Raw genomic sequence first — 27241 nt, 5'->3', positions numbered from 1 at the left:
GCAGAAAAAACACACATTTTAAGCAGTATTTTGTCATTTTTCAATAAAAATATGTAAACATTAAGATACAAGTATTGCGCTATGTACTTTTAATACGTTTAGATCTTTGTTTTGGAAAACAAATGACTGATTTCTAAAATAATGTTGCTGTGATGTATCATGCCTAGTATTGCTCTTTAACTGTAGTGAAGGTACTTTAACGCATGTCCTTTTAGGCTTATTGCTTTAGCATCAAGCTGTGAGTGTTATGAATCTGAGAGCACTTAAATAACTAATGAATGTTTCGCATCTGTTCCAGCCTGTGCTGTCCTGGTCAACTAATTTGTAAGTCATTTCAGAGAAAAGCTTCTGCTAAATGAATAGACATAAATGTAAATATGTTGTTAATTTAGTCTGTTAATTTTTCTCTCTTGCATTTTTATGGATGCTGTTTATTTAGACAGACTGCCTCAAGTTTTATAGCTTTAAAATCTGATTTGATTAATTGTTTGTTTGTTTGTTTTTGTAAATTCATAAAATAAATGGGAGCCCCTTAGTTAACCTGTTGGACAAAACGCTAATGAGAAAATTGTACACCAAGATTCTTTACAGAAGGATCACATTTTATCATCAATATAGTATAAAATGTCTTATTTTTGTTATGCATTTATTTTAGGATTGTTTGCATTATGATAGTATTTTCATGACAATTAACCATATTTAAATAATGTCAAGTAGCCTACTGCAATCCCCAAAAATAATTGAAAAAATATATATATGATATATATTGACTGTATATATACAGTCTTGTGAAAAAGAAAGGACACCCTTTTGAATTCTATGGTTTTACATATCAGGACATAATAAAAAAAAACATCTGGTCTTAAAATGAGGTAAATACAACCTCAGATGAACAACAACACATGCCATATTACACCTCATGGTTGATTTAACAAAAACTAGGCCAAAGTGGAGAAGCCATGTGTGACAAACTAAGTACACCCTACCTGCTTGCATAGTTTTTAAGAGGGTGAGTAGCAGTCAGGCACTGCTAATCAAACGCCATTGATTTATTGATCATCAGCAATTGTGACCAACTCTATAAGCAGAAGTTTTGTCAGTTTGCTGGTCTGGAGCATGCAGGTGTGTGTTAACACAATGCCAAGGAGGAAAGACATCTTAGATGATCTTAGAGAAGCAATGGTTGCTGCCCATAAGGGTTACAAGGCCAAGAAGATCAGTGTTGCACTGGCTAATGAACAATACTTCTACAGCCTTTATTTATATTAGTTCATATTATTCTAAAAAATAATAATTATTATTTATTTTATATTGACTATTATATTGATATTTTCATTCATTTTTGATGTTATTAATGCATTTGTTGTTTAAATTGTGTATTTGTGTTTTTATATGAAACTTTAACTCAGCATCTAATCTCCTCTCCTCTCACTGCATCTCTTCTCCTCTCACTGCATCTCATGTCTTCTCCTCTCCTCTCACTGCATCTCTTCTCCTCTCCTCTCACTGCATCTCATTTCTTCTCCTCTCCTCTCACTGCATCTCTTCTCCTCTCCTCTCACTGCATCTCTTCTCCTCTCCTCTCACTGCATCTCATTTCTTCTCCTCTCCTCTCACTGCATCTCTTCTCCTCTCCTCTCACTGCATCTCTTCTCCTCTCCTCTCACTGCATCTCATTTCTTCTCCTCTCCTCTCACTGCATCTCTTCTCCTCTCCTCACTGCATCTCATGTCTTCTCCTCTCCTCTCACTGCATCTCTTCTCCTCTCCTCTCACTGCATCTCATTTCTTCTCCTCTCATCTCACTGCATCTCTTTTCCTCTCCTCTCACTGCACCTCATCTCTTCTCCTCTCCTCTCACTGCATTTCTTCTCCTCTCCTCTCACTGCATCTCTTCACCTCTCACTGCATCTCATGTCTTCTCCTCTCATCTCACTGCATCTCTTCTCCTCTCCTCTTACTGCATCTCATTTCTTCTCCTCTCATCTCACTGCATCTCTTTTCCTCTCCTCTCACTGCACCTCATCTCTTCTCCTCTCACTGCATCTCTTCTCCTCTCCTCTCACTGCATCTCATGTCTTCTCCTCTCCTCTCACTGCATCTCTTCTCCTCTCCTCTCACTGCATCTCATTTCTTCTCCTCTCACTGCACCTCATCTCTTCTCCTCTCACTGCATCACATGTCCTCTCCTCTCCTCTCCTCTCCTCTCCTCTCCTCTCCTCTCCTCTCCTCTCACTGCACCTCATCTCTTCTCCTCTCCTCTCACTGCATCTCTTCTCCTCCCCTCTCACTGCATCTCATTTCTTCTCCTCTCCTCTCACTGCATCTCCTCTCCTCTCCTCTCCTCTCCTCTCCTCTCCTCTCCTCTCCTCTCCTCTCCTCTCCTCTCACTGCATCTCCTCTCCTCTCCTCTCCTCTCACTGCATCTCCTCTCCTCTCCTCTCCTCTCCTCTCCTCTCCTCTCCTCTCCTCTCCTCTCACTGCATCTCCTCTCCTCTCCTCTCATCTCACTGTACCTCATCTCTTCTCCTCTCCTCTCACTGCATCTCCTCTCCTCTCCTCTCCTCTCACTGCATCTCTTCTCCTCTCCTCTCATCTCACTGTACCTCATCTCTTCTCCTCTCCTCTCACTGCATCTCTTCTCCTCTCCTCTCCTCTCACTGCACCTCATCTCTTCTCCTCTCATCTCACTGTACCTCATCTCTTCTCCTCTCCTCTCACTGCATCTCTTCTTCTCTCCTCTCCTCTCACTGCATCTCTTCTCCTCTCCTCTCACTGCATTTCTTCTCCTCTCCTCTCACTGCATCTCTTCTCCTCTCCTCTCACTGCATCTCTTCTCCTCTCATCTCACTGTACCTCATCTCTTCTCCTCTCCTCTCACTGCATCTCTTCTCCTCTCCTCTCCTCTCACTGCACCTCATCTCTTCTCCTCTCATCTCACTGTACCTCATCTCTTCTCCTCTCCTCTCACTGCATCTCATTTCTTCTCCTCTCCTCTCACTGCATCTCATTTCTTCTCCTCTCCTCTCACTGCATCTCCTCTCCTCTCCTCTCTTCTCCTCTCCTCTCTTCTCCTCTCCTCTCCTCTCCTCTCCTCTCCTCTCCTCTCCTCTCCTCTCCTCTCCTCTCACTGCATCTCTTCTCCTCTCCTCTCACTGTTCCTCATCTCTTCTCCTCTCATCTCACTGTACCTCATCTCTTCTCCTCTCCTCTCACTGCATCTCTTCTCCTCTCCTCTCCTCTCACTGCATCTCTTCTCCTCTCCTCTCACTGCATTTCTTCTCCTCTCCTCTCACTGCATCTCTTCTCCTCTCCTCTCACTGCACCTCATCTCTTCTCCTCTCATCTCACTGTACCTCATCTCTTCTCCTCTCCTCTCACTGCATTTCTTCTCCTCTCCTCTCACTGCATCTCTTCTCCTCTCCTCTCACTGCACCTCATCTCTTCTCCTCTCATCTCACTGTACCTCATCTCTTCTCCTCTCCTCTCACTGCATCTCTTCTCCTCTCCTCTCCTCTCCTCTCACTTCACCTCATCTCTTCTCCTCTCCTCTCACTGCATCTCTTCTCCTCTCCTCTCACTGCATTTCTTCTCCTCTCCTCTCACTGCATCTCTTCTCCTCTCCTCTCACTGCATCTCTTCTCCTCTCCTCTCACTGCATCTCTTCTCCTCTCATCTCACTGTACCTCATCTCTTCTCCTCTCCTCTCACTGCATCTCTTCTCCTCTCCTCTCACTGCACCTCATCTCTTCTCCTCTCATCTCACTGCACCTCATCTCTTCTCCTCTCCTCTCACTGCATCTCTTCTCCTCTCCTCTCACTTCACCTCATCTCTTTTCCTCTCATCTCTCTGCACCACATCTCTTCTCCTCTCCTCTCACTGCATCTCTTCTCCTCTCCTCTCACTGCATTTCTTCTCCTCTCCTCTCACTGCATCTCCTCTCCTCTCCTCTCACTGCATCTCTTCTCCTCTCCTCTCACTGCATCTCATCTCATGTCTTCTCCTCTCCTCTCACTGCATCTCTTCTCCTCTCCTCTCACTGCACCTCATGTCTTCTCCTCTCATCTCACTGCATCTCATCTCTTCTCACTGCATCTCTTCTCCTCTCCTCTCACTGCATCTCATGTCTTCTCCTCTCCTCTCACTGCATCTCTTCTCCTCTCCTCTCACTGCACCTCATCTCTTCTCACTGCATCTCTTCTCATCTCTTCTCACTGCATCTCTTCTCCTCTCTTCTCACTGCATCTAATCTTTAATTCTCTCACTGCATCTCATCTCTAATTCTCTCACTGTATCTCATCTCTTCTCACTGCATCTCTTCTCTTCTCTCATTTCTTCTCTTTTCTTCCTTATCTCTGCACTAATCTCTCCTCTAGTCTGATTTTGTCTCTTTATTTTTGTTCAGTCCATACAGCTTGATTCTCTGTGATTCTCAGATGATAATCTGATGTTCAGCTCTCACAGGCCTCTGATGGCCTACTGGCCGCTCCTGACAGTGTTCTATCATGTTCTTTTACTGTCTGATGGACAATATTTCACAAAGTTGCATGTGAAATCATGACTCCCTAATGGCTCCATACAAGCAGCACATAGTTTGCATCCGCGGAAAATGTGAGCGTGTTTGCCAGGCGCTCTGATGTCTGTGAAATCCCTTTTCCTTCAGGAGTGGATGTCACTAACATGAGAGCTGGAGACGTGACAGAGAGAAAAGAGAGGGCATTCTGTGGCTTTCATACTGCTGTTTGTCACTCTTCTTTCTTTCTTGCTTTTTCTCTTGCTTGATTTTTCTTTCGCTTACTTGCTCACTCTTTCACTCGCTCTTTATTTTGCTCTCTTTTTTGTCTTTCTTTCTTTCTTTCTTTCTTTCTTTCTTTCTTTTGCTCACTCGCTCTTGCTTTCGCTTGCTTGCTCTAACTCTTTCTTTTGCTCTTTCTTTCTTGCTTGCTTTCGCTTTTACTTGCTTTTCTTTCTTTCTTTCTTTCTTTCTTTCTTTCTTTCTTTCTTTCTTTCTTTCTTTCTTTCTTTCATTCTTTCCCTACCATTCAAATGTTCCCCAGGGCTGCATTTATTTATTACTTGTCTGTTTCTCTATGTCTATGCAACCTTTGTCTGTCTATCTGTCTGTCTCTCCATTATTATGTCTGTCTCTTTCTCTTTCCATCTCTCTGTCAGCAGTCTCTTGTACTGGTCCTCATGAGGTGATGGAGTCTGGCTGTGTGAGGGTGGGACTGTCAACTACACAAACCAGTATGTGTGTGTGTGTGTGTGTGTGTGTGTGTGTGCTAAGCAGCAAAAACCCTCTTCAGGGAGTCGTGAGAAAGAAATCTTGGCCTCACACATGCACACACTGCTGCTCTGTTGCCCTTTAATGTCTTAAGAATGTCTTCTCGCATGTTTGTCAGCTCTCTAGTGAGCTATTGTCCTGCTCTCACACAGATTTATAAACCCGATCACTTTCTCTCTCTCTCCTTCTGTCTGTCTCTCTTCCTTTTTCACTCCCTCTCTCTCTCATTCCCTCACTGGATGCCAGGGTGTGGTAAATACGTAATATTTTACCCTCATTTTGGTCATTAACTCCTGGAATGTGTTTTCTTGAACCCTGCTGGGGTTTGTTCAACAAACCAGCATGAACTATTAGCCACTTACACTCACACACACACACACACACACCTCGACCTGCTCTTACAAGAGGATCGGTCACTCTGGAAACCTGGGCTTTGCGGTGAATAGAAATTTTAGTGCATATGGGAAGGAATTTAATCTTGTACATTCCACTAGACCTGTGTGTGTTGAGAGAGAGAGCTTCTGAGGTCTTTTAAGGTTTCTGGTTAGAGTGGTTTATTGTATATTTTTAGGAGTTAGTGCTTTGAAAACATTTACGAAGTAAGTACCTGATTTGTTATTGGACGATTCCACACTGGAAAAGAGAGACCTTATTTCCATCCTCATGCATCCAGTCTCGGAACCATTCTGAACTTACAGATTACTTATTTTAGCACATGAAATATTATCATTTAAAAGCTGGACAAGCAAGATGTTTTTACATCGGCTTTGTTCAGACAGGCAGCAAAAATCAGATTTTTTTTGCTGATATTGTAGTCTGAACAGCAGAAAAAAAAACATGAGATTTGATACAAACCACATCTGCATGTGGTTTGAAATCCGATTAAAATCAGATTTGGAAAGTCTGAACAGTCGGATCAGATTTCGTGTTTTTTTTTCATCGTCCAGCGGCAAGCTTTTTCTTTCTTTTTTTTTCTTTTCCACTGCCCACACTGAAAGTAAAATACTGTGCGAATTGGCATACGTTAGGTTGATGGTTTGTTTGCTTTTTTTTTTTTTTGGCTTTTTTTTTTTTTTTTGTGGCTTTTTTCTTTTTCATTTTATACATGAAGACAGTGAATAGGAGAAGGGGGCAGAAACAAGATCAGGAAATTACAAGATGAATTCATATCAACCATGAGTACCGCTGCTCTTTTTGGAGAACATGCCCTAACTGCAAGGGCCTAAAACTGTCCTAAACCGCAAATTTTCTCGGGAGAACGCAAACATTTTACGAGCGAATGCAAAGTTTCTTGGGGGAACGCAAAACAGTTGTGGGGAAACTCAAAAGCATTGACTTGATATTTTTCCTCCCATCTCAATTTTTTGTCCCTTTAGGGGATCCGTAGAGACTTCAAAAAATAAAACCAACCCTTGACCTTTGAATGGTAGTGTACTATATATTTAGAATTACGTTTTGTTTTCATAATTGAAGCATAATGATTTTGTGAGTTTTAGGCTTAAATAAAATTATTTTAAAGATGCTTAGATATTTTCATTAGACAACACTCTTACGTTTTAAGAAAAAAAATTTTTGCAGTGTTTTATGTAGATGTTTGTGTAGATGTTCACATGCTTGTATCAATAGTGACTTTTGCAGGAATGTTCCCGTTGCAATATTTAACCTGGAGGCTGTCCGATCTCACTTTGGAAACGTCTTGGAGCAGATGGCAGGGCTAGCTGTGATTGTTGTTCTCTTAGGATGTGAATTTTGGCTCTGATCGTTTGCGAACAGGAAGAGAGGGACACACACAGGCGATGATTTTAGTTGCACATTGAACTCCCATTATGATATCTGCCTTATTGAGTATATAGAGCGTGAGATGTGACTTTCTCAGTTTGCACAGCTCTGTACTCAACAGGGTGGCCATACTTAAATAGGGCAGTAAATCTAAGGGCACTTAATTTGGTTGATCTTTAGTTCTGTAAGAATTTAGATCTCCTAGTCTAACAAGCACAATTTCAATTAACTTTGTTGGCCGAAACTGTTATCTAAATTCCAAATGTTCCCTAGGAATCAACTCCATCACCTTGATCTTGAATATTCCAAGTTCAGAAAGTTAATTGTTGATTGCCATAGAAAAAAATTTCTGAAAACAAAGTTGGAACATATTTAATTAATCTCAATCTAACGTGTCAACCTTGGCAGTTTTAGCTTCAATAATGTGTCGCTTTGTCATTCACATAATTATAAGTAAAGAGAGGCCTTCAGACAGTTAATAAGCTGTTACCATGGTCACTGCAGTCTTTCATTCTTTAATTAATTCTTTACAGTGTGTCTAATTAGAGAGCTTTAGCGAGAACTGAGTCCAGAGTGCTTTCTATTTAATGCATTTTAGAGACTGTCCGTATTGGTTGAGATCTCCACAGGTTTGCTGACTCAGTCACGACACTGCCAGCCAGTCCATTACCACATGCATATGCAATTCAATTATTCATTTGGCTACTTTGCATGATTGCAAGGTTAATTGGTCTATAAGGGCTTTGATAAAAAATACTAGTTTCTGAGACTTGTTTATAAGCGGTGGTTGACTTTTATTTGACCTAATGGAGTACAGATAGTAAAATATGTTTATATAGACTTGATTAGTTATTCATTTTGAACATTTAGGGTTGATTCCTGTAAAATTCCATTTATTTGGTTTATATTGTGTCAGAGTAACATTTAAAAGGTCACTTCTATTCAGGCTGTAAGTTTTCTTGCCCTAAACAGACTCGATTTTAGTTTTGAATGACAAATTTCTACCCTCTTCTGTCTTTATAACTTCTTTATGTAAATGACCTCTGTTATGATTGGCAAGCACATACTTGTTCATGTTATTTGAAGAGTAATATGGCCGGTCATATGGTTGCTTATAGCTCATAGTCCTTAATGATTGAATCAAGCAAACTGAGTAGAACAGGCAAAGTTTTGCTTTACATGAATCAAAGCATAGGTGTAAATAAAGCTGAATTAGACAGAATTGAGCACCTCTCATCTCTGAATAATTTGTTTATTATTAAAACATTGAATTACATACCTTTTCATATTTACTAGGAACCCTGTATCTGCATTTCTACAGCAAATACTGTAGTATTATATCAGGGGTGATTAGAATGATTTCAATACAAATTTAAATTTTGCACTTTAAATCTGTTCTGTGCCTTTAATTGAATCAATTGTTAGTTGTTTGAGAAACAGCATTTTCTTTGGTAATTAGCCATGGGTTTAATAGTCTGATAAATAGTTTTTATTTATTTATTTGAGAAATGGTTTGTATTGAGAATAGCTAACTTAAGATTTTTTTGTGGACTTTCTGTTCAGGATTCTCCAAAAGAAAAAGAAGCAAGACATGCATATTCTGTGAACATCCACTCATTCTTCTATTTTTGGTTAACAAAAGTTGTTCTGTCACTCAGCTTGTAAACATAGTATAATTGCCTATAGTTCTGTGTTGCACATTTCTTGATTGTGTGAAATCATAATCAGTTCCCCTAAAATCAGGTAGGCTGGAAAACAGTGTGTTAGAGTATGTCTGTATATAGTACATCCAACTCTATTATTTCCTTAGCGCAAAGAAAATCCTGTTTTCCATGATATGTTTCCATTATGTTTCATTATGCTAGGGGTGAGGAGGTGTGTGTCTGTACCGGGCTGAGCGAGTGTGTGTTTGTCTATTGATAGTGCGGCAGGGCATGTTCTCAATGCAGGAGTACTATGTACCAACCAATAAAATAGATTAGCAGACAGGAATAGATTTGGCATTAGGATGCTGAGAAGGATTTGCCATCATGACCGGGAGTTTTTAAGAGGAAGCATTGTGAGAAGGATTTTACCTGCAAGTTGTACGCTCAGTTTCTAGATTGCTGGTTCTCAACTGGTGGGTCATGACCCACAAAAGGGTCACATGGCTTTTCTAATAATGGCACGGACAGTAGTGGAAAAAAAAAGTGTTTGGTAAATGCAAATGACTCCCAGTAACCATATAATCATACTTGGTGAGCATAAAATAACAAATTTATAGATTAAAAAAAAATCCTGTATATTTTGTTGTTGATTTCAAAGGTTGTACACAGAATCCAAATCTGTCTCATATAAAATTATTGGTAACACTTTAGTTTAGGGTCCAATTCTCACTATTAACTAGTTGCTTATTATCATGCATATTACTAGGATACTGGCTGTTTACAAGCACCTATAAAGCACATATTAATGCCTTATTCTGCATGACCATATTCTACATCCCTTTATCCTATCCAATACCTAAACGACTACTACCTTACTAACTATTAATAAGCAGTAATCAATTAATTTATTGAGGCAAAATTCGTAGTTAATAGTTAATTAATGGTGAGAATTGGACCCTAATCTAAAGTGTGACCAAATTCTTTCCTATATGGCCTGTCAAATTAATAATTTTGCATATTATTACATCAGCGCTTCCATATGAGGTCATTAATAAGAAACAAAAAAAAAGGTTTGAGTGTGTGCATGTTGGTGCATTTGCAGTGTTTGAAACACTTTCTCCAGAGCACCAGTTGAGGTTACGTGTCATCTTCTGTGTTTGCGTCAATCTGCACATGACTGAAAGGCATCCATGTGCTTTGTCAGGACAAAGTTAGAAATCCCAGCAGTAAGGGTTGAGTCATGTGTGTGGAGCCGTTGTCATTTCTGTCCATTAATATCGTCTATATATTTATCTGTGTGTCTAACTCCTGGCCAACCTGCTATATTTATCTATAGCTTCATGTCTCTAGCTGACTCGTAAGCCCTGGGCAGGGGGTGAAAGGTCACGGTGAGCGTGTGCAGCCTGCCCGCTCCTGATAGTGCTGACTCAAAAGTTAAAGGGTCATGTGAGTTTGACCTTTACATTGACATTTATTTCCCCAGTGGGCAATTATGTGCAAAGTGACTTTCAAGGAATTGTATATAGCCATGTATGTTGTGACATTTAGTCCTCTGCAGGTAGTGAAAGATTAAAATCAAATGATTTACTTCACTATAGTCAGAATCTTATACTGAACGAGAAGGAATATCTAAAGTGAAATGTCAGTGAAATGGATTTTACTGGATGTAGGCCTATGGGGTCCAAAAGTCTGAGACCACTTGTGAAATTGCCTCTATGATGTATTTGTTAATATAATTCGAATGAAAAATTGAGTGAAACATGAAAAACTTTGTTTATTTCCAGGTTGAAATGACAAATCCCAGACTTTTGGACTCCACTGTATGTACAGTTTGTGTGTGTAGGTTAAACACATCTTTGCTTGTGCTATAATAAACCAGTTTCACCCGTCCCATGGAGCATCTCTGGCCCTAAACCAGTGCTTGATGTGTCCAGGGCTTGATTTAGAAATGCCAAACACCCTGTGTTGTGTTCACAGATGTGCCTGGGTCAGACCTGTCGGTTAACCTAGCTATATTTTTAACATCGTTTTTAAGTGGTTAACCTAGCTTATACACTAACTTCGCTGTTGAGTTAGTACTACCAGCTGTTTCATTTCCGTCATCAAAACTGCTCTTAGGACAGAAAGTACCATGGCATTACCATGTTTTTTTGGGCATGTACTCGTGAAACCTGTCCAAATATTTATTTATTACTACATACTCTACTGTTCAAAAGTTTGGGGTCGGTAAGGTTTTTTTTTTTTTTAAATAGGTCTCTTATGGTCACCAAGGCTGCATTTATTTGATCAAAAATACAGCAAAATCAATTTAAAATAACTGGTTTCTATTTTAATATATTTTGTCATGCAATTTATTCCTGTGATGGCAAAGCTGAATTTTCAGCCAGTCCAGTCTTCAGTGCCACATGATCCTTCAGAAATCATTCTAATATAGTGATTTACTGCTCAAGTAATATTTATTATCAACGTTGAAAACAGTTGCTCCGATTAATATTTTTTGGAAACCGTGATACATTTTTAAAAAAAAACAGAATTTATCTGAAATATGTTGTAACATTATAATTTCCTTACTTTTGATCAAATTAATGCATCTGTGCAGAATAAAAGTGTTAATTTCAAGAAAAAATATAACTGACTCCAAACTTTTCATTATTATAACAACACGTTATTGTAATTAGTTCAGATTTGGATGTATCAGACCTTGTTCTGTATGTAATGCACATACGTTTTATACTGATAAATACTGATGTGATGTGATGTGTTTTTCTTTTTCTTTTTAGGAGATCCAAGAGGTCATGCCAGGTGTGGGGCACAGGGAATCCTGGGACGACACGGGCAGTGGGGAGAGCAGTGGCGAATGTGATGATGAGGACGGTTGTGAAGGTTCCGGAGAGTCTGTGGCATCTCCATGTGAGTTAACAACAAAAGCTCACCTTCATCAGGGCTTCCATGGCTGGTTTGTGCTAGTTCAATGCTGGTCTATCTGACAAGGTCTTTCTCGTGAAGCTGTTTGTCTGCTAGACGCTGGTTTAGATAGTTAATCATTTTGGTTGGGAGAAAAGGATAACATGGGCCTACTGTTAGTTATCCCAGTTTTAGAATGAATGCTGGCACTATGTTTTCTGAAGGGTTGCTTGTACCTCTAATGAGAATGTTTGAGGAAACAACTTATGTTTTGGTTTGGCTGGTACACAAAAGTTTGGGGTCTGTAGGATTTTTTTGAAAGTAATTCATTGATTTATTCAGCAAGGACACATTAAATTGATAAAAGCTTAAAAAGTCACACCAAATATATTTATAATGTTTTCAATGTAATTTTCAAATAAATGTGTTTTTTTTGTTTTTTTTGACGTTTTTTAATCATCACCTGAAAAAAATGTATCACAGTTTCCACAAAAATATTAAGCAGCACGACTGTTTTCAACATTGATAATTAGGGATGGGAACGACACGGGATTTGGGAAATCGACTGTCGAGGCCCATGTGTCGACTTTTTGTCGGATTGTCGGCCTTTCTTTTCTTTTTTTTAAAGGAGGAGGGGGGGGGGGGGGGGTGAAATGCTCATTTTCACTCAATCTCCTGTTAATCTTGAGTACCTATAGAGTAGTATTGCATCCTTCATATCTCCAAAAAGTCTTTAATTTTATTATATTTCTAAAAGACAGATAGGCTGTCCCGAGTCTTTCCGCAAAAAAACGAGCGTCTGGTGGCGGGCCGTGTGGGCGGTATGCTATAGCTGTGCTAACCGAGCTAACAACACACAGAGACATTTTTTTAAAGCAGTTTACTCACCGAATGCGATCGCGAAACTTTATCATTGTGACTGCTTGATCCGCTTTAGACGATCTGCAAATCCGTCGATCTGGGCTTTGTTTATAAAACAATCATCGTCAAAATGCAGGGAACAAACAGTCTTACACAACTCCGTTGATGCTCTGAAAAAACAAACTCCATCCACTGGTCCACTTAACGCTGGGTTCTTTGGGAATCTGTGCAGGGTTGTCTTGCCCTGGCATACAAAAACACACTTCTTTGGTGACATTGACTTCCAAAACCCGAGCACACAGTGCTTTGATGGCGTACTGCTTTCGCTTTCTTGCTCTGGTCTACGAGTGCGCGCGCGCGTCTTTCCGGGAGAAGTGGGGTCAACGGTCAAGTGGCGATCCCATTTAGAAAAAAATGGATTGTTTTATTTAAAATGTTTTATTTCATTATTGGAAAAGTGGCACTTTATGATGTGTATTTGAATAGGAAATGTAATAAATTAAAAGCCAAAAAAAAAAATGCAATTTGGAAATCCCACAAGCCCCGCCCCCTCGACATGTCGACACTCTATTTTTTTTGTCGAGTGGAGCATGTGTCGAATGTCGGTCGTTTTGTCGATAAAAAGTCCCATCCCTATTGATAATAATAAGAAGTTTATTGAGCAGCAAATCAGCATATTAGAATGATTTCTGAAGGATCATGTGGCACTAAAGACTGGAGTAATGTGATGCTGAAAATTCAGCTTTGCATCACAGGAATAAGTTACATTTTAAAATAATTATTTTACATTGTAATTCTATTTCACAATACTGTTTTACCGTTTTTTTTTTTTTTTATCAAATAAATGAAGCCTTGGTGAGCATAAGAGAGTTTCAAAAACATAAAAAACTGACCCCAAACTTTTCACTGGTATTGTACATCTGGAACAATACAATCTGCAATCCTGCAGCAGCCGAGCAACTGCTATTGAGATGGATGAGAATGGTTATGGACCTCCTTGTTACCTATTTATATCCAGGATGTGTTAAGATTAGTAATGTTAGTGTAAGTAGTTGCATGGAAAAGAATTTTAGGTCCAAAGCAAATGCTAAAAGGAGCTTTCTAGACCTCACAAACAGTCACATGATGTCATCCGTATACTCAGGTGTTGAAGCGACCACAGAGACCACCCAGGGGTACAGAGAGATTGTATGACCTTCTCAGACTGTCTCAAATGCAGGTGCTGAGGTGGTACCTACCATTCCATCATCGGTAAAATGGCCACTAAATGGCCTTTCTTTTCTGCTCAGAGCCGTAACACATGACCCACGGGTTCAGCGTAGACCTCGTCTCTGTAGCATTTCTCAACCACTTTGAAACCCAATCTTCACTCGTCACTAAAATCACCCCGCTGGGCCTTCCAGCAGCCATCTTGCTCTCCCGGACCAATTTCCCCTAATCTTCGCTTAGCGCTTCAGGGTGCCACACATCAAAAAAACAGGGTGCAGGAAGAGGAGAGGACGTCCCTTTATCAGCGGCTGAAAAACATTCCAGGGTAGAAAGAGACTAGGTCAGTGAGAGCAAAAGTGTTTGAGAGGGGAGACGAGATATGAAGAATGCTGCTCATCCATCATTCTGCATTTCTCCAAAGGCCACAGGTCTGACTTTAAAATGTCTGACACCTGTAGCATTGATCACATCTCTCAGACAGCAAGACCAGCTGTTATGGCAGTGCACTTAAAAGATTTGTAACTCAAACACATACTGGCCGCGTTCACACAGTAGCACAATATGGTTGTTAGCTCTGTAGTCCTTAAAGGAAAAGTTCACTTAAAAATAAAAAGTTCTGTCATCATTTACTCACCTTCAAGTTGTTTCAAACCTGTATGAATTTCTTTCTTCTGCTGAACACAAAGAAAGATATTTTGAAGAATGTCGGTAACCACAAATAGTTGATGTACCCCATTGATATACTCTGGAAGTCAATGGGGTCCATCAACTGTTTGGTTACCGACATTAATCAAAATATCTTCTTTTGTGTTCAGCAGAAGAAAGAAATTCATACAAGTTTGAAACAACTTGAATTTTAATTCGAATTTTAAGAACTGTTCCTTTAATACGGTTACGTTCACACACAATTCAGTTATTTACAGGAGTGACAACCGCAGTCTATAACCAAACTCACACCCGTACATTTTCAGGACTTACAACTGCATTCTCTGTGAAGCTGTGTGAATGTAACCGGACTGGATTGGACAACTAGTTGTCTGTCATCATGTCATACAGTGCGAGCCGCTCTGCGCGATACAAACCCATGTCTACTGTGTGTTGCGGGTTTTCATGTGGTGGTTTTGGTAACTTAAAGCAACGGATATATGAGCTGTCATCTGAAGGTTTTAGATCCAGTCACTGTTACCATCAGTTTTGTGTTCTATGCGTGACTCAAATGCTCCGCTCTCCACCCAGATAAAAAGCTGCTGACGGTTAATGAAGATTTGACGGCTCAGTTGGACTCTTGTCATATTAAAAGTAATAACAATTTTCAGTTTTATGGACATTGCCATCTTTGATATTACTTTGGCCACTGTTGCTATGGGTACTGGTAAAAGAATACAGGCTTGACTCCCATTGCATGTTCATGCAGACAGTATTCGAGACGCTATTGTAAGTTGCTGTTTGAACGGGACATTTCAAGACTCACACCTGTAAGTAAATGCGTTTGTCAATCCCAAAAACTCACAGTGTAAACAAAGCCTCTATCTGAGACTTTGTCAAAAATGAAATGTCTGAAAAATTTTAATAGGAGTCTTTGATTGTTTAAACAGTTTGAACAGTACATTTCAGCACATATTGTTTTGTAAAACTGCCACAATCATGGAGGTCTATAGCTATTCATTAAGCTATACATTAGCTGTTAGTATGGCTGGGTGATACATTAAGGGCCAGATCTACCAGCAGTTTCGACCAGCGCAAACCCTCTTTTGGTGTTAAAAAAAAAACTACTGTCAGGATTTACTAAAGACACACAGTGAAAAATTAGCTCTGAAGATGTGTGGGAAGGTTTTTTTTTTTTTTTTTTTTTTTGCATCTGACCTTATTGCATATGCATTTATAGGAGTTCCCCTTTCAGACGCAAAATTTATGAGAGGAGAGTATGTAAATGAATCATGCAAGGTGATTTACTAATGTTTGCGCTAGTCAATTAATAATTGCGCCATTATTTAACGCCCAAAAAAAGCATGTCTTAAAGCAGACACTAATTTGCGGTGCTCTTGGTAGATTGTGTTGGTCATTGACCAGTTCTTCACTAAGCTACCTTTTATAGCTCAATAAACTCCCCACTGGAAGGGTTTCAGGACAAGTACGGCAGATACAACTCGGGTCACTTTATGAGCTTTTATTGCGCACACATACACAATACTCTCTCACACACTAGCTAGCTTGAACGCTATTGCTACGCTAGCCTGTCAGTGACGTTAGTTAGGTTAGGTTGTAAACCTGCAATGAAAACACAAACACAAATACCAGAATTAACTAATAAACTACACACTCAAATGTTATTAAATATCAACCCAAATTACTAGCAATGTTAGTTTACAGTCACTCACCGGCAAGGCGTACCAGTCCTGACCATCAACTAAAATGAAAATGAAACCTAAACTAAACTGTTTACAACCCATTCACAATTTGAATAAAACTTTTTTTTCTCTCTAGACACACACTGCATAGTTTCTGGATTGGCAACCATATTTAAATGCGGGATTGAAGCCATAAACGAGGCGAGTGATGGCAACGTATGGTACGGAAAAAAATCCAATCCTGTATGTCAAAATAGATCTGTGCATTAAGTCTTGGAGTGTAAATGCACACTAATATAACACCTGCCACTAATTCTATGTAATGTGTAAAATGTTGATTTTCTGATAATTAGAGTGTGAATCTGGCAAATAGACAACACTGCAATCTACCACAACAGAGCAACTGCTGTAGAAAACAACTGCTCAGGGGCATAAAGAGTGAGAGAGAAGAGGGGTCAACGCGATTAGACCTCCAGTCTTGGAAATGGTTTTGGTTTTGGTACTGCAGCTACTGCATCTGTTTTTATGCAAGACAAAGCCAACTTCTGCTCTCTCTTTCCTTCCAGTTCCCTCTTGGTTTGCCTTCTTCCTCTGTTTCTGGTTGCACATGCCAGGCCAAACACATGCCCAGTTTTGCCACGGTGCTTATCTGTAAATATGTAAACTTGTGGAACCAGAGCACACCACCCTTTCTCTGCTACTATCGTATAAAGAGCACACACTCATGTCTCTTTATTTATTTACCTCAGAAGTAAATCGACATGGGGGGCTTTAAGCTGAAGGTGTCTTTTGTTTCATCACCTGGTCGTAATACTCAAGTGAACCTGCTGACCAAAAGAAATAAGCTGTCTGTTTTTCCTCAAACTGTCTTTTGGAAGAAGACGCACAGTTCTCAGGGTTAGATGTTATGATAGGTGCTCTGGATGTGTTGTTTGCCAGCAGAAGGTGTTTTCTTAGATTATGCTGAAACATCTCTATGTGCAGATGTGCTAAAGATGTTTCAGAGTTTCAACTTTTGAGAATTTCAACTCTTAGGGAGCAGTAACTTTTGTGATTTAAAGAGTTGCATATCAAACGGTTATTTATTTATTTTTTATTTATTTTAATTGTGTGTGTGTGTATATATATATATATATATATAATTTGTTTATTTATCATAAATGATTTAGTTTTATTTTTTAATTTTTAATTTTATTTTTATCTCACTATGTCTCTTATGGTATATTCCTTTGGATAAATATCTAGTTCAGTCATGAAATGGCTGACAGGTCCTTTACATGCATTCTGAAAGCAATAACTTCATTACTTCACTACATTACTTCATGACACAAGCTGATTGCCCTCTGCTAATCCTGCAGCCAGTGAGATTGCTTGCTCAACATTTAAATAGTCTGGTTCAGTGTTTGTTGTAAGTTCCTCTGAAACCCTCCACCTCCCCCAGCTCCACCTGCCTAGATCTGCTACAGGATTTATTAATGTCTGTTTATGCAGCAGCAGCATATCTTACATGATCACAGCAGTGAGTCTGTGTATCTATTAACAGTAGCAAGTCCATATTTTATCTGCAGCAGCAGCAGCAATAATCAACAGCAGCAACAGCGTACAGATCTAGTCTACCAAGACCAAATACATTAACATCGCCATATTCAATAACATGCTAAAACTATTCCAAGAGTTGCCATGTTTGAAATAAGGATAGGAACACATAATTTGGTCTTCTAAGAATTTCATGAGAAAATTCTTGAATATTTTTCCTTATGAGATCTGACTTCTTTTTGGTATTTGTATCTCCTGTTCCTAAACTCTAAATGAGACTCAGGTGAGATTGTGAGACTTTTTTTCTCAGGTGAGGAAGATTTAACTTAAGGCAAACTCTCCATTATCTCTCAATGAAATCTTATTGCTGTCCTGAGAAACAGTTGAGATTTTAAAGCTTTTCTTTCCAAGATGAGACCCAATCCTTTGGTAGCAGTTATTTGGAGCAGCTTTGCACTGTTGCATGACTGTGATCGACCACAGATGCCGTTCATCAACACAACTGCATTTTAACTACAGTCACATCCTCTTCACACTCGCATTTCCCTCTCCCCTTTATGACACCACGTCCTGTTCCATCACGTTCATGCCATTTAGGTTCCGTGAATCCCGTTTCTCGCAGGGGTCAATATTTCACGAGATGGCCATCAAACGCCTCTCTGTTGACCCCTGAGCCTGTGTCCTGTGGTGCCGTCGTCATGACAATGAGGCATTTAAATTGATGGAGGCATAGTTCGACAAGGCCATAGCACTAGCCCCACGGGCACAGTGTGATTAAATACTTTAACTTCTGACCCCAGTGTTGCTAATTCATTTGCAGATGTGTTCCACATTGAGGGTGTCAGAACAGGAGCTGAACATTTGGATCATTAAGTCACATCTCACTGTTTGATATGAGCAGGGTCCAGAGGTCATACCCTGAGCTGTATTTTATCAGTGGATTTGGCTGACACTGCACACAGACACCATGTTATTTTTTTGTCCTGTAATGTTCAGTACTTAGAAGAAACAGATATTCATGGCAGTATCACATGCCCCGTATCATAACAAGCCCAAACAGCTGTTCTGCTACATTTATCAGCAATGCCATTTATACAGTGATACCATCTTCCTGCTCCTTGTAAGTAGACTTAAAATTTTCCCTGTTGATTTTTTTTTTTTTGTTTTTTTGTATGCAATCCAGATGCAAACTTATTGTGAACGATTTATCCATTATTCCAAAGAAAAGAAAAAATGGTCTGGTTCTGGAAATACTTGCCTTTTTTATTTAGGCCATGACCACAATTAGTTTTAAGAAAAATATTATTATTATTATTATTATTATTATTATTATTAAGTCAACACACACACATTATATATATATATATATATATATATATATATATATAATGGTTCTGTATGTAACTAATTAAAAATATTTTAGTATGATATTAAAATAAGAATAGATTTTAAAAATAATTGTTATAATAATTGATCTTCAGTCCATTGCCTCCATTTTGTTATAAAACTACAACTTTTAGCTGTCCAATTTGATCAAATTATTATTTATATATTTATGTATATTTTTCTTTTTTTGTTGTTGAACATCCTGTTTCACTTAGAAACATTTACATTACATAAGCAAAATGGGGTTATGCATGCTGTTCGTCCTGCTTTTCCTTGATTAACATCTTTTGTTGGTCCTGCAAACATTTCTATCAAACAATCATAAGCTAAACACATAAGAGTTAGCCCTCTAAAATTATTGTGTCTATCAGTGTATAATCACAACCATAACTAACCCATGAACTCATAGTGGAATGAATGATGATTCAGATGTTCTTGATGACCTCAACTCCAAACCTGAACCTGAATTGTTTGATAGGAATGTTGTTGCAAATCACATTAAGGTCGTGGATACAATGATGCTAACATGTCAGGCGGTATCGAGTGTTGTGATTGTGGGGCGTTGTGATTCATTCTCAGCAAAACCACAGCAGGTCCACCATCCGTCAGACTGAGAGACAGAAGAACACATTGCTCTTTATTAACCTTCCTAATCCTCGCGTTTAGTATTCTGTGAGTGGTGAGGCGTCTCTTGTTTAATGTAGTTTTGTTTGTGTTGCGTAGGAACGGATGCCACATATCGGACCCGTCACTGATTTATAACTTCAGTGGAATTTGTAGACAAGCTTCAGCCAAAGCTTAACATCCGCCACCGCTGACACACCACCAGTTTAGCAATTATTGGATAACCGCTGAGCATGACGTGATAAGAAACGTTTCATAACATGACCAGAGATGGCATGTACTACAGATAGCTTCATCATGGCTCTGCTTTTGTTCTTCCATCTGAAAGAAATCAGAATTTCGTTCAGAATTAGCTATTGTGGACTGTTTTCTGCCTATGTTTTATCCTTGTGCAGGTTTCTACCAGCTGGATTTCCATGAAGCAGTACGGCCAACATTTTCAATGAGCAATCACTGTTGAAGTGCCTCGTTCTCTTCACTATTCGCAGTCATTCCGCCTGTCTGGTCGCTTTTTAACTGTTTTATTACTTTGTTGGGCCAAAAGAAGGCCGGCGGCCATTTCAAACAGCTCATTATTGCTGATCACTCTTCATGTTGTCTTTGTTTATGGGCTTGACTATTTGGCTACCATGGCAGAAGATGGATTGTGGGATGTTTTCAGCTAAGAGTTCCTGCTTTCTCTCTCTCTCTCATTCTGGTACTCTCCTCTCCTCCAAAATACCAATTTCCTTCCCTCAGTAACCGAAGCTGGGAAAGCAGAACTCCATCTAAATGGCTGTGGGCTTGGATGGGGCACATGGGGATTCCGGAATCTTTTGGGTCTCTTAGCAACCAGCGTTAATGTGGCAACAGCGGTTCTGAGAGGGCCTCAGTGACTGGATCTGGAAGAAGGGACTGAGTTTGAAGCTTTGGATGAAATGAGATGGCATAGGAAGTGGACTTGATGAGGAATATGTCCAGGCATAATAGTGATTTACATTTATTCATTCAACAGATTATTTTATCCAACGTGACTTACAAATGAGGATAATCACAAGCAATTTTTCTTTTAAATATACAGCCATTCCTATCCACCTTATTTTAATGTAAAGTAACGTGTGACTTGAATGTACAATAGACAATAATAAACCGCATTTAGAGACATTGGCACATTATTGAATTATCTGTTAAATTTGAATTGAATAGCAAACAGGATTAGGAATTGCAAATCAAATGTGAATGTTAGGAAGTAGAATTAAATGAATTGAAATTGGTATGACTCTGATTTTAACTATAGAAAAGAAAAGAAAAATATAGTAAAATAAAATGTTGGCCTGACTAAGGGTGTGTTCACACTTGTAGTTCGGTTCTTTTGGTCTGGACCAAAAAAAGAAAATAATACATTTAGTCCTGGTTCGATTAATGTTCACACTGTCATTTTTAAGACTGAAACAATACTGTGTTCTGGGCTAAATGCAATCATTGTATGTGCTTATGTATGATGACATTTTGACCAGCTGTGAACTCGTGAAGAGTTTATAAAATGTGTAAAGGAGTCAAAACTGCAGCAGGAATTTCTCTGTTGCACACAAACAAAGATCTGCTGCGAGGAGACGCGGTTCTGACGCCTGTACCGAACTGTGATGGCAACACCGCGACTATGACAAGAAAATCAAGTACGCTTCAGCATTCTGTCCTTTTTAGGGTCGTATCTTGTGACTTCATGCCCTGTTTTTGGTTCATTTTGATCTCTTTGGTCTGTGTTGCGTTCATGTTTCTGTCGAATATCACTAGAGTTTGTTTGGAAGCAGAGCAACACCCATCTTTTCTGGGGTCTCGGTCCACTTGTTTGGTGTGCACCAGGGTTCGGATGACAGCGTTCACACTTGAACCGCACTAACAGAGCAATCGCTCCAGAGTTCGTTTTAAATGAACCAAACCTGCCAAGTGTGAACTAAGTCTTGTTTGAAAGTTTTGAAAGCTTTTTTTTTTGTGGAAGATTTAAATACCTTACAAATAGATAAATTCCTCTTTCTGTCATTCCAATTCAAGTTCCTGATGGGTGTGGCCAATTAAATTCACACCCTGAACGGGACTCAATTTTTCAGTTCTGCTTGGATAGAGAAACTTTTGTTTTGGTGACTTTCTAATTTGATTACACAATCATTTTTGACTTCCACATCAGTGTTTTTATTGTTACCTTTAACTGTTAAAAAGCTGATGCTTTTGTAACATAGAAATGTTACCTTGTTAGCTAGCTGAAATAACATGAAAACTGAAAATATACAAATAAAAGCTCATTCAAAATATGAATAAATACTATAAAGTATATAAATAATACTAAAATAGCATTGTTCCATATCACAGGTTTCTAACCAAACTTCTTGACAAGAAACTTTTTTACAAAATGGCTTCCTAATGAACTGCATACTTTCTCAAAACAGATGGCGAGATGTTCTTTCCCTCCTATATTGTGTAGTGTGTGATGTGACAGGTGGCTTTGTTTCTGGCTGAACTACATCAATGTCAGGCTTTGTCCATCATAGAAAGGTGTGTGTATTTGTGTCTATACATGTTTTGTATGTCCTATAACCTCGTTTACCTGCCTCCTTCATACATCGCCAGTGTTCTCTCTGTTTCTGTCTGTCTACGATTATCGATTCCTCCCTCGCCAGCGGCACTCAGCTCAGAGCGCCCGCCGGCTGCCTGTAGCGTGCCTGTGATTGACACCAGCTAACTGATGGGCCAACCCGCTCCACATGCGTCTCTCACTTCCCACTGCTGCGTGATCCGTCCCACTCCTTCTAATTGTGGTAAAGGCCACGTTTCTATGACAACCTTATTTACGTGATTGTGCTGTTGATGGGCTCAGGGCTCTGTCTAAAGACATGAAGAAAAGCATGCATGCGCTGATATTTCCAAAGATTTCTGAAAACTGCTATCATCCTGTTCGGTGGAAATTGAGCCTGTTGCAACTTGGTTCAATGTGCCTTTCAGATTCAGCCTACATGCATATATTTTCTTTACAGTTTTGTACTTGAAAATCCATACAGAACTAGCTTCTGATGGTAGTTGGATGGTTGAAGCCTAGATAGTTAATTAGTTGGTGGCTTAATTTTGTGTGTGGGCTTTCGCTGATTGATGTCTCTTGTGCATTTGGTTACCCATCATGGTAGAACTGCAGTAAAGATATTTGATTAAAATGTATTTTTGTATACGTGCTTTCACTAAGTAGTAAAGGTGTAAATTGCAATGATAATATTATCATGTGTATATATATATTTGCAAACTTTTGAAGGGTACGTATATTAAAAAATATGCTATATCTACTAAATATATAAAATATACTAAATATGCATATTTATAAAACAAAATAAAAAAATTGCCACCTTGGCTAGGGTGTTCCAAACTTTTGAAAGGAACTATTATATAAATATTGTATTATAATAATTAGGCTATTATTATGTTATTATTATGGTCACACTTTAGTTTAGGGTCCAATTCTCTCTATTAACTAACTATGACTTTTGCCTCAATGAACTCCTAATTACTGCTTATTAATAGTTAGGAAGGTATTTTGGGTAGGATTTGGGATGTAGTTTATCATCCTGCAGAATAAGTCGTTAATATATGCTTTATAAATACTAATAAACTGCCAATATCCTAGTAATATGATTGTTAGTAAGCAACTATAGTTGATAGTGAGAATTGGGCCCTAAACTAAAGTTTTACCCTTATTATAATCTTATAATATTATTGTGTATTTGTATAATAGCTCTTTTTATTTACAGTGCCTTTCAAATGCCCTAAGCAAAGTGGCAATAATGAAAAAGAGCATTAGTTTCTTTATTATTGGGTCAGCACACCTTTTATAGCTTGAACAGATCAAGTAAAATATGAGACCCAATAATATATAAATGTGTTTTTTTCAGGTACTGACTGATTTGGTTTATTGTGTCATCCTGCGCAAGGTCAGTTCTCCAGAAATGTATTTTATTTAGTTAGTTACCTGCAGGGACTGAGAATCAGGGATCCAGATTTGCTGTTGTCCAGGCTTTCTGTTGTGTTGTTTTTGTAGGAGGAACTAAAGATAATATCCACTCCTCACTTTCAGATGATCCAAGAAGTTGCAAGTTTTTTTTAAAAAAGCGACATGGTCTCAGATCACTGGATGCAGCCCATTTGTGACTTCTATTTAATCATCATTTTCTATGTCTGGGAAAGTGCTTAGTCATGTTCCCAAGTGAACAATTTAACGGGTCTTTAATTAGCCCAGGCTGTGTGAATGAGATCCCAAAGCGACCTTAATGACCAATGAGCCCCTTAATGACCATCGAGCCCTCTCAATTACACACACACACACCTGTCTTTTTCTTGTCTGCAATCACACTGCAAGGCATTGTAGAAATATGACCAAAAAAAAAACTTAAATAAACATACCATAGTACCTGTTTGATTTGCACCCCATTGACTAGGGATATTTAGTTATGCTAAATCCAACATTTTAATATCTTTTTGCAGAACATAGTCAATAATGCTGATTTGATCATGCACTTGCTGGCAAACACTTAATTGATAAGTTCCTCTGTAAAAAAAACACAGTAGATACCACTGTAGCTCAGTTATTAGGTTGACACATTTGTTGGACACATTTACAAAACAAACTATGTTAATATATAAATACAGTCCTGTAAAATCCATACAATACAGCCAGGTTACTGTACAGTAGGTGGACTGTCTCTAACATAAGATGGTGCTTTTCTAGTATGATATTGTGCATGTTTTGTAAATTGGCACATAAAGTCTCTTTTTGCAACCCAAAATGTGCAAACTCAGGGCTAAAGAATCTGACACATGCTTTGGCACATCTCATGTGCAACACTGACATTCTGACGTGGGCATGCAGTTGGACTGGTGCATTTTGCAGAATAGACAGAAGCATTAGTGTCATGTGATATTGTGTAGTCACGCTCTGAGAACCTGCCTTCTCCTTTTGAGTCTGAAAATTCAGCCTTTTTTGACAGAAGTGCTGACCTCTGTCATTTGTGTGTTAAAAAACACACACCAGCTGAAATGTTCCACAAAATATCCGTACATTGAAGCATCATGAGTTTATAAGCTCTGCGTCTCTAAATCATGCCTTAGATAAATCACACCTTATGCATGGCATTGGCATGGTCTTGATCAATCATGATTGTGCATTAGCTTGTGCCTCATGAAAAATGATGGCAGGTTTTCTGTCACTGATGTGAAGAACCTTCTCTCATATATCAAAGCCGATCGCACCCATTTCTTTCAGGAAAAAAAGACAAAGAAAAAATGTAATTCTTTAGTGATGCTTATGCAAGTTTGCGGTCGGTAAGATTTTTGAAGACTTCTCTTATGCCCACCAAGACTGCATTTATTTGATCAAAAATATAGAAAAGTAGTAATATTGTGAGCAATTATTATAATTTAAAATAACAGTCAGTAATAATTCTAATTCTATACTTTTGTGTGAATATCAAGAGCAAAAGAACAGCAGTTTTTTTAAATACAAATTTTAACATTATAAATGTCTTTAATGTCACTTTTGATCAATTGAATAGATCCTTGCCTTATACAAGTATTCATTTCTTAAAAAAAAACAAGTAATAAACAGTAGTGTGTGTCCACTGATGTGCAATGTTTGTAGACAAATTAACTAAACTAATGAGAACGGTATTTTTTCTAAAAGTCCACAGAGCCAGAAGTGCCAATAGTTAAAGAATCACCTGCAAATAACTTTAGAAGACTTGACTAGTTTAGTGCTACTTTTGTGGTACTTTATTATCCTTTTTGGATTTTGACAGCCACATGAGGATTAGTAAATGAACACATTGTCTTTTTTGGCCAAGCTATTTCTTTAAGGCAGTGTGCAGGGCCACCCTGGCCCAAGGACCTGTTGAGTCTCTGCTGTGGATCACAGATGAAAGCGGGCCGGGAAATTGCTTAGACTGGTTGCAATTTCCGTCCTTACTTGGGTCCACATCTGTCAAACAGGCCAGGCCAGGGGTCTTCCCCTTAAAATCACGACACACTGTGAAACCAGTGTCTCAGTGTCTGTCAGTTAACAGTGTCTGTCTAGCTCAATCCCCTCAGCCATTATCACATCAGATAATGAAACAGCCACCAGTTTTTCTTTCTCATTCTTGTTTGTTGTCATCGCATGGAGTTGAGAGGTACGTGCGTGCAGGGGCGAGAGATCCAGATGTAATCCGTGGGATTGGGACCTAAGCTCGGAAAGGCGGACGAGAGCTACCCATATCCTGGACACAGCCCTGAATGTTCCCGGAATGTTCTCCTTCAGGCAGCCGCCACAGCTGGGAAGCACCTTCTCAGAACTTGTGGATTATAGCAGAAAAACAACGGCTGGGTTTGAGAAAAGCTCTCTCCCATCGCACAAACACACTCGGACTGCCCAAAATCCCACAAGTCTCTATGCATGTTTTGTTTTGTCTTTGTTTCCCCCTTTAAAAACCAGGAGAGTGGGGCTGCTCATTATGGACAAAGAGTGTTGTTTTGATGTTTGGAATATCTACATCCCATTATGTAGTTCTTTGCCGAAACGTCCTTCGAGTGTATCCAGAAACACACTCTCGAATGAAAACATTTGCCCACAAAGAGAAATGTTTATATGGTGTGTGAGTGATGGATCTGCTCTGGGTTTGTGACAAAACTTCACCATGTTTTGTGGATTTGAACAAACCCCTAACCATAAATATTAAACTTTGGGGTGTAACACAATCCACACCATTTCCACTACGGACATGGCACCTCAAATAATGTGGCTTGTTGGGAAGAGGTACTATAATTATCCCAAGTCTTTTTCTCACTTATTGTTGGAGGTTGTTTGGGGTGTTTATGATATGCTAATCTACTGAGATGGTTCCCTGCAGACTGTTTAATAAATCTTAAATGGAGAGATAACCTCAGGTCAACAAATCCTGTATTTCCCAGCATCTTCCTTGACACAGAGCACCACTTTCTTTCGCACTCATACAGCTTTCACAGAGCATACACTACACACAGCTCATTAGTTTTACTTCACTCATGCTTAGTGAATGTTTGGACTCATCTTTGGTCATATCCTGTACTTTATTCAGCTGTTTCCAGCATGTTTGCTTGGATAATTAACTCTCAAAACATTACAAAACCTGCAGTCAGGCTATTGCCTTGTGTTATGGACTCAATTTAAGGCAAGACACTACTGGCAAATCCATTTGTTTGTTTTGGGTTATTTTTCTTCTATAACTTTTCTTCTTTGAAAGTAGTGGAAAGAAATCATACAAAATACACATTTAAGTGTTTGTTTCATGACACTGTTTTATTACACATCTTTTCCCAGTGTTTAGATTTCTGTTAAATGAGTGCATATCTAATTAGATTATGACTCATTTGCACATTTTGCATAACATTTCAGAAAACTTGAAATAAAAACAGTGGTCTTAATGTAAGTTTATTGTTTTATCAACTGGGGAAGTATGTTATTGCCTTTTGCCTTAAATAAGAATAGAAGGCTGTACAATGAATCAGATAAATAATCACAATTATATTATACATGGATATCAAATCAAATCAAGTATATTTGTATAGCGCTTTTCACAATACAGATTGTATCAAAGCAGCTTCACAGTATTAAAATAAAATAATACAACAAAGTTTGT

The 27241-nt window shown here is 38.8% G+C and overlaps 1 protein-coding gene across 3 annotated transcripts in view; it reads left to right on the top strand.

Annotated features, from left to right (window-relative positions):
* The window catches only part of gpc5c (glypican 5c), a 133557-nt gene that overhangs the window by 91214 nt on the left and 15102 nt on the right, over nucleotides 1–27241 (top strand). For all 3 annotated transcript variants that reach the window (XM_084119784.1, XM_084119785.1, XM_084119786.1), the window contains one exon: nucleotides 11490–11619. In XM_084119784.1, coding sequence (XP_083975910.1) covers nucleotides 11490–11619 — 130 coding nt within the window. The remainder of the gene's footprint in view (nucleotides 1–11489; nucleotides 11620–27241) is intronic.

Source organism: Abramis brama (genome assembly GCF_963993115.1).
Source record: "Abramis brama genome assembly, chromosome: 7".
NCBI classification, from domain to species: Eukaryota; Metazoa; Chordata; class Actinopteri; order Cypriniformes; family Leuciscidae; genus Abramis; species Abramis brama.
The sequence above is the reverse complement of the archived record's forward strand: the minus strand, read 5'-3'. Positions and strand labels throughout refer to the sequence as shown.